The sequence below is a fragment of the Hippopotamus amphibius genome, chromosome 8, assembly GCF_030028045.1.
Source record: "Hippopotamus amphibius kiboko isolate mHipAmp2 chromosome 8, mHipAmp2.hap2, whole genome shotgun sequence".
NCBI lineage: Eukaryota > Metazoa > Chordata > Mammalia > Artiodactyla > Hippopotamidae > Hippopotamus > Hippopotamus amphibius.
The window spans coordinates 1,893,131-1,911,497 of record NC_080193.1 but is presented as its reverse complement, the minus strand read 5'-3'; the positions used below and the strand labels follow the sequence as shown (position 1 = coordinate 1,911,497).

The 18,367-nt window shown below is 58.9% G+C and overlaps 1 protein-coding gene across 4 annotated transcripts; it reads right to left on the bottom strand.

Annotated features, from left to right (window-relative positions):
- Positions 1 to 6,922: 6,922 nt before the first annotated feature.
- On the bottom strand, positions 6,923 to 17,964 carry SUSD2 (sushi domain containing 2). Of its 4 annotated transcripts, XM_057747236.1 has the most exons (15): positions 17,840 to 17,964; positions 16,174 to 16,381; positions 15,844 to 15,995; positions 15,229 to 15,396; positions 14,602 to 14,776; positions 14,281 to 14,482; positions 13,972 to 14,057; positions 13,621 to 13,889; positions 13,383 to 13,526; positions 13,125 to 13,283; positions 12,550 to 12,798; positions 12,157 to 12,429; positions 11,859 to 12,035; positions 11,632 to 11,734; positions 6,929 to 11,505 (listed from the first exon to the last, which is right to left on the bottom strand). In XM_057747236.1, the coding sequence occupies exons 1-15, from the start codon at positions 17,913 to 17,915 to the stop codon at positions 11,481 to 11,483; spliced, it is 2,466 nt and encodes an 821-aa protein (XP_057603219.1). In that variant the 5' UTR covers positions 17,916 to 17,964; the 3' UTR covers positions 6,929 to 11,480. The 4 variants fall into 4 exon arrangements, with proteins under 4 accessions (XP_057603221.1, XP_057603218.1, XP_057603219.1 ...); XM_057747235.1 differs by having other exon boundaries at positions 6,927 to 11,505; positions 13,125 to 13,526; XM_057747238.1 differs by lacking the exons at positions 12,550 to 12,798; positions 13,125 to 13,283 and having other exon boundaries at positions 6,923 to 11,505.
- Positions 17,965 to 18,367: the final 403 nt, after the last annotated feature.

Here is an 18,367-nt window from a genome sequence, read left to right as displayed (position 1 = left end):
TCAGACGCCCTTTGGGAACGTCGCCCAGGCGACGTGTCCCACCATCAGGACCAGCGGCCCTGCCTGCCCGTCAGGCCGCCCCCCTGCAGAGCCAGGAGGAGCATTTCCACATTCACTTTATGAAGTCAGCACAGGACCAGCTCTAAACTTGGCAAAGCGCACCAAAGACCAATTGTGTTTGGGAAACTGAACACAAAAGCTCCTCAAAGAAATGCTCTCAAGGAGGATCCAAGCAACACATTCAAAAGGACAGCATGTCCTGGTGGGGCTGCTGCCAGTACCGCCGGGGACATCTGTGAGAGGAGGGGCTTGCGTGCCTCACCTTTCATCAGAGGAGAAAAATCACCACGGCCTCTCCACGGACAGGCTTCTGACAATTCAACACCCGCTGATTTTTAAAACACCAACAATCCCCAGACAAAACAACAACGCTGGATAAAATGGAAATAAATGCATATCGCCTCGACATGAGCACACGTCTCGAAGCAACAACACCTCCTGCTGGACGCTGCCCGTGGCGAGGGGCTACTCCATCGCTTCACGTGTATGAGCTCGCGCAGTTCTCCCTCATGAAGGGCAGCGACGACGTGCGCCGTCTTACAGTGAGGACACTGATGTACTGCAGCTCCCAGGGCCCTGTGGGGGAAGTGCCAGAGGGGGAAACTGGGGACGCAGATGCAGAACATGAGTCTTGACCCCTACCGCATACCACATACAGGAATGGACCCGAGATGAATCTTAGGTCTAAATGGGAAAAGCAAAATAACTGCCTGGGCAACTGGTCCAGCATCATTGATTATAAAGACCTGCATTTTCCCCACTGAACTGCATCCGTGCTTTTGTGAAACAAACAAAACTCAAGTAAACCAAGCCATCAGATTTTAAAACACACCGTAAACATACAGCAGGTTAAAATAGCATACAAATAAACCTCAGAAATCCATCAACCACAATGCAAAGTCCACAAAGAGATGCAGATATATGGGGGAGTTCTGTCTCTGCTAAAAGAGCATTTCAAAGCAGTAGGAAAACGGTGAACTGCGAACACTCAGTATTAGAACAAGGGGGGAGCCACCCAGGACAACAGCAGAGCGGACTCCTGCCTTTTTACTTATACCACATTACATTCCAGTCGGACCGAAGATTTAAGAGATTAACATCAGACCACACAAATATTGTAAGAAAACAGGAGAAACTTTTATTTATGTTCTTAGAGTGAGGAAGTCCTTTTTCAGGCATGACATAAAATCAAGAAGCCATATGTAAAAAAGAGGATACATTGGGACTTCCCTGGTTGCGCAGTGGTTAGGACTCTGCGCTTCCAATGCAGGGGGTGGTATTCCATCCCTGGTCGGGGAACTAAGATCCCACAGGCCGCATAGCATCGCCATTAAAAAAAAAAAAAAAAAAAGATAAATTTGAACACATAAAAATTTACAATTTTGATGTGAAAAATATTTTAAAAGACCAATGAAAACCTTGGGGGAAAGACAGTTTCAATACACAATACGATCTGGGGCTGGTTTCTTTAATACTTAAATTAATATATTAAATATTTAATATCAACAACCACGCATCCATTATAAAGATACACAGGAATATGACTCACTAGACCACAGAAAGAGAACTACAAACGGCCGTTTCAACATGTGAAAAGTTGCTCAACCGCCCTGATAAATGCGCTGATTAAACCAACAATGAGATCCCACAGGGACAAAGCAAATAGCTGCAGCCCAAAGGCTTCCTCTGTGAATGGTTCCAAAAACACTGACGGAAGAAAAACCGCCAGTGTCACACAAACTCTTCCCAAGAACAGAAAAAACACTGCCAACTTCTAATGAGGCTAAAACAAAACCCGACCACACGAAACTTCAGAAAAGAAAAGTAGATGCGTGACGTTATTCATGTACAGAGATGCAAAATTCCTAAATGAAACCTGAGCAAGCCGAAGCCGGCTGTATATCACAGTGAACCTCATACCTGGCAGTCAAACATACAAGCCTTTGAGATTGAGACCGATTCCTTTTGAGATGGAAACAAGCATCGCTAGCTTTCCTCATTTCCTTTCCATCCTGAAAGAGACGTCCTGGCCGGGGCAGTAAGGTGAGAAAAACAAACAAAAGGCTTAAGAATTGGAAAGGAGGACCTAAAACTGTCAATATTTGTAGATACTTAACAGGTAAACTGTTAGAAATAAGTGAAGTTGTTGCAGAAAAAAAACTGATCCCACGAGAAACCAAGCACAACACTCGGAGAGTTGGAGAACTCAGGTTTATTGAGCGGGCGGACCCAGACGAGCTAACGCTCCAAAATTCTGGGGCCCCGTTTCAGGGGAGTCTTCTCCTTACATAGGTTAAAACATACAGCTATAATTGGTACAAACTGATTGGCTACAAATTACTATAGGTCATGGGCAGTTACAGAGCGCGGGAGTTGCCAGGGGTTACACACAGTCGGGGGTCCTAACATGAACTTGTAGGAGCCGGACATTCCATTCCTGTCAGGACGAAGGTCCCAATTTGCATTCTCACATTGGTTGCGGGTTGACGTTAATGGTCACTTAACAAGTCTATGTGCAAAGGGTCTCCAACAAAGGCTTGGGGTGGGTGCCTGAGAGTGAGACATTCTTCCCTTACCTGATCACTCTTAGTCATTCATTTTACTGTTTAACTGAGAGTGGCGAGCAGGCCTTTGCAAGATAGAGGAGAGGAAGTTTCAATTTCCTCATCAAAGTGAACAAGATCACTGGAATCAAGGAAAAGATACAAAAATCGATGATATTTCTACGTATCAGTCTCAAAAACAAAACATTTTTTGGAACCGAAATCACTTACAATAGCACTAGAAAAAAAAAATCCAAGCCAGAAGTAAAACTAACAGGTATGTAAGACCTCTACACTGAACAACTGCAAAATGTAACTGAAGAATCTGAAGAAATCTTGAATAAGTGGAGGATTTTATACTACCTTCACGGACCAGAAGGCTTAGTACTGTGAAGATGCCAATTCTCCCCACATTCACCTATAAATCCAATGCAGTCCTAATAAAAATCCTCACAGGTGGGGGGTGGGGAGGGCGGGCCGGCGAGCTGATTCTAAAATTCATATGGAAATACCAAGGACCAGGACTAGCCCAGGCAACCTTGAGGAAGAACACAAAGGAGAGGGACTTCCCTGGTGGTCCAGTGGTTAAGACGCCACGCTCCCAATGCTGGGGGCCTGGGTTTGATCCCTGGTCAGGGAACTAGATCCCACACGCGTGCCGCAACTAAAGATCCCCCATGCCACAATGAAAATCCTGTGGGCCACAACTAAGACCTGGTGCAGCCATCTAAATAAATAGAAACAAAATAAAGGATAATAAAGGAAAGATATGCTCAATTAAAAGTAAAAAACATAATATAGGACTCACATTACCAGATGTCAGGAACAAGCTATGGTACTTAAGGCAATTTGGTACTGGTGCAAAAATAGACTGCACAATGGGACAGAAGAGAGAGTCACCTGACCTCTGAGAGAGGAAACAGAGAAGTGCAATGGGGAAGGGATGCTGTTTCAATAAACACTGCTGAGTCAATCAGATATCCACATGAAAAATGTGTATCCTGACCCCTACCTCACACCACGCACAAAACTCATTCCAGATGATTTCCAGATCTAATCATGAAATACCACACAATAACACTTTTATAGGAAAATACAGATGTTGGAGAAGGCAAGTGTTCCTTAAACAGGATGCAAAAAGTACTAACAGTAAAAGAAAAAAATGGATAAACTGAACTATATTAAAATTAAGAACTTTTGTTCAACAAAAGACATTAAAATAGTGAAAAGGCAACCCATGGAATACGAAAGTATTTGCAGTGCTCATATCTGAGGACAAACTCTTACCCAGCATAAAGAACTCCTACAGTTAACCTGACAGAAAACAGGCGAAAGACTGGAACCCACCTCATAAAAGAGGAGCTCAATGAACACACAAAAAAGTGCACAGCTTCACTAGCTCTCAGAAAAATGCAAAATAAATCCACAATATGCTACCATATATTGTGGATTTATATACCCATCAGAATAGCCAAAATGAGAGAGGCCAACAATGCCAAGTGTTGGCAAAATATGGCAAAATGGGGACTTCCCTGGCGGCCCAGTGGTTATGAATCCGAGCCTCCCTGCAGGGGGCGGGGGTTCGATCCCTGGTTGGGGAACTAAGATCCCCCACTAACATCCTGCTTCTATAAACAAAGTACAAATATAATGGGGGCTTCCCTGGTGGCGCAGTGCTTAAGAATCTGCCTGTCAACGCAGGGGACACAGGTTTGATCCTTGCTCTGGGAAGATCCCACATGCTGCGGAGCAACCAAGCCTGTGTGCCACAACTACTGAGCCTGTGCTCTAGAGCTCACGTGCCACAACTACTGAGCCCTCGTGCTGCAGCTACTGAAGCCCACGTGCCTAGAGTGCATGCTTCGCAACAAGAGAAGCCACTGCACTGAGAAGCCTGCACACCACAATGAAGAGTAGCCCCTGCTTGCCACAACTTGAGAAAGCCTGTGCGCAGTAACAAAGATCCAATGTGGCCAAAGAAAAAGAGAAAGAAAGAAAAAAATTAAAAATAAATAAATAAATAAATAATAAAACAAATATAATGTCAAACGGATGGCTAGTGGGAATCTGCTGCATAGCACAGGGAGATCAACTCGATGCTTGGTGACAACCTAGAGGGGTGGGATAGGGAGGGCGGGAGGGGGTATGGGGATGTATGTATACCTATAGCTGATCCACTTTGCTGTGCAGCAGAAACTAACACAACACTGTAAAGCAATTACCCTCCAGTAAAAATCTGGAAAAAAGAGAAAAGTGTGAAGGTGAGTCAAAAATTATCCGCACTCCGGCTATATTAAAACTTCTGTTGGCCACACTGTCTCATCAGCGCTTTCCATTCAAGGCTGCTGTCTCCCCAGTCACTGCTGTGCAGGTGTGAATGTGCTACATCAGTTCATTTGCAACTGCGGTGTGAGCAAACGTGGATGCCGCACTTGTGATTTGCACGAAAGAAGAGCAGCGCTCGGTGATTCGTTTTTTGTGGTCTGAGGGAGTATCTGGTGCCGTTATTTATCGAAGACTTTGAGCGCAGTATGGAGAAAGTGTTTTGTTGTGAAGAAGTGTGTATGAATGGATAGAGATGCGTACTGAAGAGCGGAAGCCTAAACTTTGGGTTAAATGCAGAGGACGACTCTCCAAGGGGGTTGTGATCTTGCATGACAGTGCACGTCTGCACACTTCTGCCCACACTGTCAACACTCTGCAAAAACTTTGCTTTGAGGTGTTAAAGCATCCTTCCTACAGTCCTGATCTTGCTCCATCAGACTTTCACCTGTTTGATCCCCTGAAAGCAGCCCTACGAGGATGAAGATTCACTTCTAATGAAGTGAAGACAGCAGTGCATGCATGGCTTGCAGCTCAGCCTAAAACATTTTTTAATGAGGGAATACGAAAGCTTGTTGACAGATGAACAAAGTGTACTGGAAAGCAAGGAGATTATGTTGAAAGATGATGTATTCATCTTTTCTAAAAGTTAATTAAAATAAATTCCCAGCCAGAGTGCGGATAATTTTTGACTCACCCTCGTACAAACATAGAGACTGTTTTTGGTTTTGATTTTTAAATATGGCAAAATGGAACTCTCATTTGCCACCAGTGGGAACATCAACTGGTAAAACTACTTTGGAAAACTGGTATTACCTACTAAAACTACCACACTCCTACCTCATGCCCAGCAATGCTACTCCTAGGAACTTACCCAACATAAATGCACGTCTGTTACCGAGCAGGACCCTGCAGGGCCTTCCTGAAACAGACCCTCCCCACCACGTCCCCCACTTGCCTCTCTGTCTGTAGAAAAACTTCAGCATCCTAGGTCTTCCCTGAGTTCCAAAGAATGCATTTAATCAGAGAAGTGACAAAATGAAGAAAGAAAACAGCCAAGCCAGTCAAAAATAATAGTTTAGCCATTAAACAAAGTCAAGGACCTTTAGTTCCTCCTCAAGGGCCACAGGTAATATTCTGAGCCATGCATGTCCTTTGAGCCACTTTGCAGATACTGAAGGCCCCACCAGGTGGAAGAAGTTAACTGAATGCTGCCCACAAGCACGCAGACCCCAGACCAGTTGGAACCAGAAGGTTGACGACGTTGACTCCCAATGACCTCAACACCAGCCCATCGGAAGAGTGTGCACGAGCTGATCACGCACCCCGAAACCTCCCTCCCTCACCCTGTCTTTAAAACCTTTCCCTGAAAGCCATCAGGCAGTTCAGGCCGTTTGCGCATTCGCTACCTGGACTCCTTGCCTGGTCCTGCAATAAGCGCTGCACTTTCCTTCACCACAACCCAGTGTCAGAAGATCGGCTTCACTGCACACAGGTGCGTGGACCCAGGTTTGGTTCGGTAACGCACCTGTGCAAGAGAACACATGTACAAGAATGTTTACAGCACGAGCCATTATAGCTCCAAACTTGAGACCACCCCGATGCACCTCCACCGGAAAACGGATAAACAAATGCATTAGCTAGAATAATACCTGGAAGAAAAAATCACCTCCATTACATCTGCACACCTCAGCACGGGGTGGGGGGGGTCTCACAAATGTACCAGGCACAAGCAGCGAGACGCAGTGCGTGAACTCGACGACTCCACCTGTGTGAAGGACAGACCACGCAGAGCTCGCCTACGGGGGAGAGACCGGTGGCTGACCTGAGGAGGAGGGAGAGGACAGCGTCTGATAGAGAACACGTTAGGGCTGACCTGGGGGGTGGTTCCCTGGGCACGTGCACACTGGATTCATCCGTTCAGCCACACCCCGAGCAGTGCACTCTCTTGCTTACACCTTACACCTGATTTATCAGAGTTCCATCAGAGAAGAGGACTCGCAACTGTGGGAGCTGGTCAAGGGGTCTCTGTAAGGCCACTGCCTCCCATGGGATGCTGGAGCCTGAGGTCCATGCGGCAGAGTCAGGAGGGAAGATGGATGGGAAGTGGGAGGAGGATCCAGAGCTGACTGGAGCCTATGAGGATGGGCTGAAGCCCAGGTCCCTTCCTGTTGCCAGGGGCGACAAAGGTTTCCTGCAGGAGCTGGCCCGCGATGTCACACACCTGGCCTAGGAGGATGGATTGAGGGTGGACCGGGGGGAGGTGGAGCAGCTGATGCACTGGGCCAGCAGACGCACACGTGTGACCTACAAAAGCGGCTGCCAATTCCCTTCCGCCCTCCCAATCTTGTGCGGGAATCTCTCTTGCGGTCCTAACCCAAAATACCTTGGGAAAGGAATTCTGGGAATGCTGGCTGGCCTAGCCAGGCTGACGGAGGCCCCTCCGTGTGTTTCACTACCTGGCAAAGAGCAAAACATCTGAAGGTTCCTCGTGCTGATGAGGGTGTAGGGGACCCGGCAACCTCCTGGCTGGTGGTGAAAGTCAGTAGCTACAACTCTAAGAGGAAAACACGTGACATGTCACCAGCCTATCCTCGTGTGTGAGTTCTCCCCCGGGGGGGTGGGGGGGTGAACCTGAACTTCCTTACAGAGCACAACAGCGTCTGAAGAAGCCGAAGACTGTCCACCAACTGGAGACTGGTGGGTTAAGCAAATTCTTCTGAGTTAAAAATTTTTTTTATTGTAGTACCATATAAATAAAGTTTACCATCTTAAGCATTTCTAAGGGTCCAGCTCAGTGGCATTAAGCAGATTCACGTGGTCACACAACCATCACCACCACCCAGCCTGACCTTTCTCATCTTCCCAAACTGAAATCATCCCCATTAAATGGTGCAATCCGTGGTCGGGGAACTGGCCAAAAACAACAGCTCTCCATTTCCCCTTCCCAGCCCCTGGCAACCTCTCTCCTACCCTCAGCCTCTATGAATTTGCTCCAGTAAACCTCATGTAAGTGGACGCGTGCGGTATCTGTCCTTTTGTGTCTGGCTTACTTCACTTAGCATAAGGTCCTCAAGGTCTATCCACAGTGTAGCAGATGTCAGAATGTCCTTCCTTTTTATGACCCGATAATATTCCCTTGTACAGACAGACCACATGTGTGTATCCACCCATCTGCTGACGGACACTGAAGCTGCCTCCACCTTCGGTCTACCGTGAATAACACAGCTGTGAGCGCTGGAGGAGACACTGAATTCTGAAAACCCTTAGGCACAGAGCAATTATCTTCAACACTAATGAATAAGGCCACCTTCTCACACCTCGGCCTCTGGAGGACAGCTCCAGGGACCAGCTGCTGCAACACACAGACCCCCGACTGTACTACAGCTTACACGGGAAGTTTATATTTTGTTCCCAAAGCAGTACTGGATGGGTGAACAGGTGGGGGCGGGGGAATCCCCCTGCACGCTGGGGACCCAGGTTGGCACGGCTTCATCACCCGTGCATCATGGGGAAGGGCTTGCTGGGGGGCGGGGGGTGTCTGTGGAGGTGTTAAGGACCAGCCCTGGGAGTGCCCCAAGCCCTTCTGCTAGAAACCAGTCACATGACTGCACCACCAGCAAGGGGTGCTGGGGAATGTAGTCCGGTGCTTGTGGACGGCGCCTGGGCCGTGGCTGCAGAGCGCTCACGGGACCTCACGTCTCTCACGGCTCCTGTCCCCTGCAACTCAGCTGGAGCTGCCCTCCTTCAGGAAGCACCCCCGGCCTCTGTGCCCATGATGCACGGCACCAATCGCCCCCTCCTCCCCAGCGGCAGGGGCCGCGGGTCTCCCGGCAGAGGCCTGGCCCGGGGCAGGAAGGCGGTCACCTGCGGCTCTGCGAGGGGAAGCAACCTGGCAGAGAGGTCCGCACCCCCCGCATCAGCCGCTTCCCGCTGTTCAGCCAACAGGACGCCCGCGGCCCCGGCGGCAGGGCAGCTGCCTCTGTGGCAAGGCCCCCATGCCCCCGCATGGCTCTCACTTTCCTGGGGACCTGGCCTGGCTCCGTGGCCTCCTGGCCCACGGTCCCGCGCCAGCTTCTATGTCGCGTCCCAGCTCTCCCATCACCTGCATGTCCAAGTCCCTGGAACCCGACGAGTACAAGGGACGGCAGACTGGCCGCTGGGTTCCAGGACTGTGGTCTGACCACCTCTGAGGCCAGGGTCCCTACAGGGGATGTTTCTAGGGAGTCTGTGCCCAGCTCTGGGATCTTGTGCCCTCGCAGGCCTGGCAGCACCCCAGACTCCCTAGAGGCCCCTGGGAAAACCCCTGCCAGGTGTTGGGGCTTCCCAGCCTGGCCGGCCCCTGGCACTGGCAGGCCTGACGTCTGGGGCCGGGGCCACAATGGAGCCCTTCTACTGCAGGGAGGGCCGGGGCAGCTCCAGGGCCTGCCCTAGAGGCACAAGAGCAGGGTGGGGAGCCCGAGGGAAGCCACACTTCGCTTTCAGGACAAAACCTGGCGGGGGGGGGGCACGTCTGCTGCCACCCTCAGATCCGCGCGCACTGCCTGCCCTCTGAGCCTCTGCCCAGGCGGCTTCTCTACCTGGAGAGCCCTTTAACCAGCCACACCTCCGAGGCCAGCCTGGGAGTGGGAATGCTGCCCCTGCCCTCCCTCAGTGAGCCGGAACCTGACTCTCACTCACTGACAAGGGCCTGGCCCGGCCTGGCTGGGCAAGGGAGGCACTGGGGCTCAGGCTGGTGGGAGGCCAGCCCTGCCTTACCTCATCTGCAGCGAGGAAAGTACCTGCCTAGGGGCCAAGGGGTGGGCCCTCAGCCCCCCAGTCCTGAGCTGCAAGTCCAGAGACGGGAAGGTGGCGGGTGGGGTCCGGAAGGACAAGCAGCGCTGACCCCATCTGCCTCCTCTGGAGTGCCCTCCGCACCACCCTCAGGACTCCCCAACCCATGTTAGCTGTTCTTGCAAATGTGCCCCACTGTGCCCACTCCAGGAGTCCCTGCAGACGGGATCTGTCCCCGCCCACGCCTCTGCTCAGGACCCTCTGCACACGCAAGGCTGAGGAGGCAGAGGGGCCTGGCCTCTGATCTGTGGGGTCAGTGCCAGCCGGACGACCCAGGGTAACCTGTGCAACCTCGGAGACTGGGGGATGACGCAAGGGCCCCCCAGATGAGGGAGCCAAAAATCTGGGGCTGCACGAGCCTTGGATGAAGTTGTGACCACACCACGCCTGCCAGCCCAGCTGCACTGCCCTCCCGACGGCCGGGCCGTGTAGCCTCCACCTCCACGACGCTTACCCTCTGCTGCCCCCACGTGGCCACTCTCGGCGCTGCAGCGAGGGGGCTCCACTCACAGCCTCCCACCCAGGGCTCCAGATCTCCCTGCTCCTCTCTCCTCTCAGACACAGCCGCCCACCCTGGCCGGCGGGTGCCAACCTCCAACCCCGAACTCCCAGGTGCTTTCTCCGTCTGAGACCTAGGATACAAATCGGACCCCATCCTACCCTGCCCAGGCCCAGCCATGGTCCCCATTCAGCACCCTCGCTACAAATGGGGCCTGGGCCCTGTACTAGCTTCTGGACCCTCCTGGCCAAAGGGCCCGGGACCCTGGACCAGTTGGGTGTTGCTCTCCCAGACTGCCTCTGGGGCTGTGCCAGGGCAGGGTGTGGGGCCCAGGGCCAGGCGGCCAGCTTCATGCTCCCTACACAGGGGGAGGGTGGGCCGGCGGGCCCTGTCCTTCTCTGGGCGCCCAGCGCAGCACCCCACGGGGAACCCTTCCCCTCCCCCACCATAACAAGGTCATTGTTCTAGATCCCACTTTACAGATGGACACACAGAGGCTGGGGAGAGACCAGTCCCAGGTGACCTGCCAGTGGACGAAAGCCTCAGGCCCAGGCCGCTCTGGGTGCTGGGGACCACCCGGGGCAACCGTGGGCCTCCCCGGAACCCAGGAACCACACGCGCATCAGGACACCAGGGAAAGGGCACCAACGGCTTGTTTTCTCCCCGGACAGGCAGGGAGCCGTATTTCAGGACATGTTCCAGAAGCCTTAGAATCACAAGCCTGGAGCTTAGAGCGCGACTCCCCACACCCAAGGCTGGACCCACCCACAGTCTCAGGCCAGGCCCAGGGTCTGGGAGGCAAGGCAGCTTGGCCCTGGGGCTGCCTGCTGGGCACCAGGACGCATTACACGGGGGGGTCGGGGTCGCGGGCACGGGATCTGGGGCACTGGCCTTTGACTGTCTGGTGCTGGGGTATTAGGGCTCGGGGACAGGCCTCAGAATGCAACAGTACGGAGTCCCAGGCCCGAGGAAAGAGTCAGGGGCATGTAGGGAACAGGGCCTCGGGAGCTCCACGGTGTACAGCTCGCGGCCCGGGGCTTTCATGCCAGCGCAGGGCACCGGGCTGTAAAGGCTCAGGTACCAGCTGTCCGGGTCCCAGGTGTACGGTGCCAGGGATCTGGGGGTCCAAGTACTGGGGGGCACGTTCTTGGGAGTTTGCGAGGCTCGTCTCTGGCCCCGGGGAGGCCCCGTGTGTCTTGTGCCGCCGGCCAAGCCCGCTTCCCTCAGGGCTGCGACCCCCAGACGGCCCTGCAACAGAGACTGGGTCTAGAGCAGGCCCGGTGGTCCCACCCGCGCCCCAGGGCCCCAGGAGAGCCCAGCAGGGGCACGGAGCTCGGGAGGCGCAGACGGGGGTCCGGGAGGGCGGGGCCTCACGTGTTGCTCCTCCTGCGACACAGGAACACGTAGACGAGCGCGACCAGGGCCACCACCGCCAGGCCGCCGAAGATGATGCCCAGCAGCACGGCGTAGCTCCGCCCTGGGGAGGCCGCAGGAGGTGAGGCGCGGGCGCGGACTGCGGGGCGCGTGGGCGGGGCCGCGGGGCGGGGCGTGGGGCGCGTGGGCGGGGCGTGGGCGGGGCCACGGGGGCGGCCGCTCCTCACCTGGCTGGCAGGTCGGGGTGGGCCGGGACCAGGTGCCGTCAGCCTGGCAGGTGCTGACCTCTGCCCCGGCCAGGCTGTAGCCGCTCTCGCAGCCGAAGCGGACGGTGGCGCCCACCAGGTAGCTCACGCCCTGCTTGTGCCCGTTGGCGGGCGGGGCCAGCCAGCCGCAGGACACCACTGGGGCGGGGGCGGGGCACAGACGACAGGCCTGCGCCGCTGGCCTCAGCCGCCAGCCCGGGGGCCGGGTGCCCGCCCCCCGCGCGCACCCCCTCGCCGCCCTCCGCCCGCGCCGCCTCACCTGGCTGCAGGCTCTGCGCGTGCCGCAGGTGCCGCCTGTGCAGCAGCCGCGTGGCGTTGCCCACGCTCAGGCTGCCAGTGGCCGCCACGTCGAATCTGCAGAAGCTGTCGTCCCCACACAGTTCGGCCACCTCACTCTCCAGGCTGGGGCCGGAGGCGGTCTCCTCGGGGAAGAGGGGCAGGAAACTGGGGTCGTGCTTGGGCCCAAGCAGGAAGCTGTCCACCAGGGACTTGGAGTCGTAGGTGAGCAGGGAGGAGGCGTTCTCCACCGCCCCTGGGGAGACAGCGGCAGGCCTGGCTGGCCGGAGCGGCTGGGGCTGGGGGTCCCCGCACCTCCTCTAAGCCCCCCCCCCACGGTGCCCGTCGCCCTCCCCTCCAGCCTGTGGTCACGCACAGTCAGCCCCGAACCGGGACAGCTCTCGGGAGCTGCTGCCGGGGGGCAGGGCCTGGCCGCTGCGCAGGGTGAAGTCGTCCGCGGGGTCGTCATTGAGGGTCCCGAGGAGGCCGCGTGTGTGGGTGAGGAACTTCTCGGGCAGCAGGACCGCCACACTCAGGAACGGACCCTGGACGCTGACCTCCACGCCGGCCCCCGACGACAGCATGACGGATACTCTGTCCGCAACGGTGACCGACAGGAACATGCCTGGACACGGGCGGAGCCGGGTCAGGGTTGCCCCCGCGGGCACCGAGCCCTGACCCCACAGCCCCCGGGTGCGCTGGCCAGCGCCCCTGGGCTCAGAGGCAGGAAGGGCATCCCCAGGACCCACCCCGGAGCGGCGGGTCTGAGGCGCCCTGAAGGGAGCCCCCATACCAGCGCCATACCCCAGGGCTGCCCGCTGGCCCTTGCGACCTGACTCCACTGCCCCATCTGCGACCTGGACGCCCCCCCCCCCAGCTTTCTGCCAGGGCTGGTGAGAGGTGCGGAGACCTGGGTGGGGAGGGCAAGGGGGCAGGCACCATCCCGCTCACCCTTCAGGTCCATCCAGCTTTGCTCCTCGAAGCTGAGCACCTCCTGGTTCACCAGCACCTGCAGGGCCCCGGCCCCCTCCCTCAGCCGGACCTCCACCACATCGGAGCCGCCCTCCTGGACGGCGACGGCGGTCAGCCCTGTGCCTCGGTCCTGAGACCCTGGGATGAGGGGTGCAAGCAAAACGGGGTCCGCCCGGCTCAGCGCGCCCTCCCCAGGGAGGCCCCTGAGCCACCCGGAGCCCCAGGGCCCGGCCTCACCCTCGGGCGTCATCCGGGTCTGCGCCCGGGCCTGCACCCTCAGGTCGGTCCCCGAGGCCTCCAGCAGCACGTACTCGCCGCGGCCGTTGAATGTAAAGTTGGTGCCATCGAAAGTCACAAAGTGTGGGTCCCCGAAAGCAGAGGCTGGGGAGCGCAGAGGGTCAGGCGGGTCTCCCCGGCCCCGCCCCCGCCCCGCCTGGGGCCCCGCCGGGCCAGCACCCCCCCAGGCAGCACCCACCCAGGCGCGGGGGCCGGTAGCTGCGGCAGTCGCTGGAGGGCCGCCTCCGCATGTAGCGGGGGCACTCGGGCGCCCACAGGCAGCAATAGTAGAAGCTGAGGACGTCGTAGATCCAGTGGGAGAGGCCGGGCACGCGGGGCGGCACGCGGTATGGGGGTGCGCCCCAGTCGTGGCCGCGGTCCGGGGTGCTGCCGCTGGTGGAGTCCGCCGTCAGGAGCTGGGTGCCGGCCGCCGTGTAGCAGCACTGCTGGCCTGAGCCATACAGGGGGCTGGGGGCCCCGACGGGTCAGGGCCGCCTGGGGACCCCGCCCCCGCGCCCGCCCCGCCCCGGCGCGCCGTCCCCGGGCTCACCTGGCCTGCACGGAGCGCACGCAGTGCACCGCCCCGGGGTGGTAGGTGCACACGCTGCCGTGCTCGAGGTCACAGCCGTAGTCCGCCTGCGGAGCGCCTGGCTGCTGTCACCTGCACTGGCTTTGGGCTCTGCCAGCCCTCCCTGAGAGCCAACCCCTCCGGGGCCCTCGGACCCCAGCCTCACTTCCCAGGGTTCCACCTGCCTCCCCTCACGCTGCCGTGGGCGGCTCGGCCGTGCGCCTGGTGGGAGCAGCCGGCCCCGCCTGTCCCCTCGCCCCCCCCTGGGCCCTGACTGGGGTGGGGGCTTACTTGGAAGCGGCCAGAGTCAGCCCGGGCCTGGGCCAGGGTGCAGGGGCAGTCAGGCACCTCCTCCAGGAAGTTGGGCAGCTGGTCCTCCAGCTCCTCCCAGGCCAGGCACTGAGCTCGGGCCCAGGCCACGGGGTCCGCCCGGAAGTCATCGCCTAGATGCCAGGCCAGCGCGTGCTCGTTGCTCCAGAGCGCGTGCACGTCCCTGTGGGGACACACGCACACTGGGGGCCACCGTCCCTGCCCTGGGCCCCGGCTCCCCGTCCAGCGCGGGGGCAGCGGGCAGACGGGCCCCCGGCCCAGCCTCTGCGGGGCGGCCCTTACTTCTCCCCTGCGTGCTGTTTGCTGCTGACGATGCGAAGGGCACCCACTTTCCACCTCTGGTAGTTCTGAGCTGCAGGTTTTGGTGTGAAGGTGAAGGAGCCAGAGTTGGTGATGTCCGTGGCCAAGGAGTACAGGTACGACCACGCTGCTGTCCACTCCTGGGAGTACGGCTTCCCTGGGGGAGAGAAGGCCTCGTCAGCACCCAGGCACAGGAGGGGGTGGGCGCCCGTCTTTGGTGCTCAGTAGATGGACAGACGTGTGGACAGATGACCCCCACAGGAGGGCCTGCCCTGCTGGGGGAGGGAGCCAGGCCGAGGGCCAGCCAGCCATCCCAGGGCTCAGAGAGGGCGGGGTGGAGCAAGCCTTTTCTGTCTCCAGGACAGGCCTTGTGTTCAGGGGCCAAGAACGCCCACACCTCCTCCCAGAGCTGGTACGCAAACAGCCAGGGCTCCCCAGCCTCCCTGCGCTGCTCCAGCCGGTTCGCGCTTCTTACCTGCACGTTCCCTGCTCGAAATCCACACCTGGATTCCCCCACCTGGAATCCCCTTTCTCCCATCTCTGCAAGCCCCGAGCCCCTGACGCCACCAGGCCCCGCAGAGCGGCCTAGGGTCCCTCCGCCGGCCTCACCTGTCTCCTCGTAACCCCACAGCTCGATGGAGACGGAGGTCGTAGGCAGCGTCAAGGTGTTCCAGGTCAGGCTGAGGTTACCCTGGGTGCCGGCGGTGCCGTAGTACTGCCAGCGGGTCTCGTTCACCAGGTGGCTCTTCTCAGACTCCGACACTTTGCTGGGGTGCACTGGGTGGGGGGCCGGGGGTGTGAGGGGCGAGGGAAGGCCCGGGGCCCAGGGCGTCTGGGGAGGGGGCCCCCAAGGACAAAGCACAGCAGTCCCTCAGAAGCGATGGTCTCCCCCTCGTGGCAGGAAAGGTCAGGGGCGGGGAGAGGGGGGCCCTGCCCTCCGACACCCAGGCGTCTGTCCCCCACCTGGCTCCACTCCTCCCCAGGCCGACCCCCAAGCCCCGCTCCCTCTGGGCTGGAACTCCCGCATGGATGCCAGCGGGTGGGGAAAGGAGCTTGGGGAGCCCACACCCCGGGAGTCGGGCGGGCCTCCAGAGGGACTGATTCAGCCAGAGTGGGCGGGCCAGGTGTGCATAGATTAGGCCGGGGAAAGTCCCTGTGGGGGGCCTGGGCCCGGGAGGGTGCGGCCTGGTGCCCCCAGGTCTGGACCAGTGTGCTGGGGCTCACCGGCCAGCCAGGTGCCCGAGCGCGGGAAGGAGCGGCCATTGTCCATGGAGAGCGAGAAGGGGATGCGGCCGGTCTCGTAGAGCAAGGGTGACACGCAGTGCACACGTCCCGAGGCGTCCACGAAGCCGCGGGTCTGGATGCTCTCCTTAAAGCTGAGGACGGAGGAGGCAGGACAGGCTGGGCCAGTGTGGGCTGACTTCTCTGCGGCTGCCAGCCTCCACCCTGGCGAACCCATCGGGCCCGCCGACCCGGTCCTCGGTTCCCGGGGGCCGCACCCAACCAGCCAGTAGGTCTGGGCCTCGGCTCGCACAGAGCCCTCGGGCCTCCCACCTGCAGATCACGCTGTCAGTAGGGCTGGACCAGTTGAGATGCTGCACCACAAAGGCCTTGCCACCCATGATGGAGCCCGAGTAGGGTGAGATCTCCAGGCAGAAGTCCCGTATGTCCGAGCAGCAGCTGGCCAGGCCGAAGCAAGTCGGGTGGCAGGAGCACAGCCCATCCTGGAATCCACAGCGGTGGGCGCAGCTCCCCTGGGCACCTGGAGGAGAGGGCCCTGAGTGCCTGGCCGGCCGCCCCATGCACGGGGCCCTCATCTCTTCCCCCTGGAGCCCATGAGAAGCATTCCCAGGAGAAAGCTGGCCAGGAACTGTGCTGAGCACCACACGGACCCAGTGGAAACCCACAGGGCCCACGGGGCGGGGTGACTCTTAGTCCAGTTGGCCTGAATGACTGGCTAGAACGAGAGAAGCTAAGGGGAAATGTCTCCAGACATAAAACTTTTCAGGAGGAGCCCCTGGGCAGACTGACCCTCAGCCACCAAGTCCCGTACCTGACGGCGTCCTCAGATGGCCACATGTACCTGCCCCCTTGTCATGGGCCGGGGACATGACTCCACCGCTAAAGCATCCATGGGCCGGCAGCCTGGGGCAGGACCACCCTGGCTCACACAATCTGGGGTCTGGGGATGAGCCCACTAAGAGTCCCATTGGAGGCCCGCTAGGGGCTGGTGCCCGGGCTGAGTTTGCCCCATCTCACTCTGCTGGGCAGTGCGAACTCACTGCGTGTGGCCCCAAAGGGAGCCTGCCCCACCCCTGGGGGAGACGGCGAGCGGTGCTCCCTTGCGTTTAGGGGAGAGGACGGACAGTTCCAGCAGAGGACCCAGTTGGGCCAGGAGAGGGGAAAGGATGGTTTGGCGGGGACCCATTCCCCTGGAGCTGGCCTGGCTGTGCAGGTTGGAGGGTGGACGCTGGGGTGGGATGCAGGCCCACGTCCCATCTGGCCCTTCCCTGCCACCCCCGAAGGCGCCGGTCAAGGGCCAGGCCTGGGCCTGAGCCACCACTGCAGCTCTACTTCACCCAGCGCAGGGCCTGGCACTCAAGAGCTTCAATAAATATTTATTGACTGAGACTGATGGCTCAAGGGGGAGGGGGAGGGGGAGGGGGAGGAGGCCGAGTGATGCCAGGGAGTGAGATAAGGGGCAGGAAGGTGCTGGTGCTTTCCTGAGATGGGAGAGAGGCTGGGGAGGGGGCTTGGGGAGCTGGCAAAAACCCAGCCCAGTCGGGGGCCAGGGTCCCCAGTTCTGGAGGGTGGACCCTTCCCCTAGATTTTCTCGGGTTCAGCCCACCCTGAGAAGGACCCCAAACCTGCCTGTGGCCAGGCAGGGGGCCCCGTGGGGCTGGGGGCTCCTCCATGTGGGGAACACCCTCCATCCGGGCTCGAGGTGTAAGCCAAGGGCTCTCCTGAGCTCACCAGCCCCTGGCCGCTACCTTCTGGCTCCCAGCCAGCTCAGCGTAGGCATGGCCCAGGGGCCCCCACCCCTACCAGCAGCCCCTTGACCCTGGGCTCCCCAGAATGTCTTCTTAGCCCTCCCAGTACGGTCACAGACGGCCCAATGGATGGACAGAGGCAGAGCCCAGGGAGGTTCTGCCCCGGCTCTGACTACAGCTGGCAGATGGACAGACAGACAGGGGGAGAGAAGGGCAGGGTGGGGGCGTACCTGCTGCAGGCCTGGGGCCTGGGCCGGGGCGCGTCGCCAGCAGCAGCAGGGCCCAAGGCAGGAGGGACGGCTTCATGGTGCGGCCCGTGTCTGCGGCCAGCACGGCAGTGGCTGGGAGGTGACGGCGGCGGCTCACTCCCCACGGCCCGGCCCCGCCCCGCCCCGCCGCCCCGCCCCGCCCCACCCGGTCCCCTCTCAAAGTCCACAGGTGTCCGAGGTGCCAGCAGGGCCCAACCTGCCCCGTTAGCACATTCCTGGCCCTCTAGCCCGCGACCCAGGGGAGGGGGCCCACGTCCCGAAGCCGGATGTCCGGAGGCTGCGGCTCAGACCCTGGATCCCAGCCCTGGGCCTGCTCTGCGGAGGCAGGCCAGCCTCTGCCAGGGGATGGGATGCTGCGGGTGGGATGAGGCAGGGCTGTCCTCGCCGTCCCAGGATTCCAGCCCCTGGGGTTCCCTGCAGGGAGCAGGGGTTCCCCGTTCCTCCCCACAGCGGGGTGGGGTGAGGGCGCAAGTGACTTCATGCTGGTGC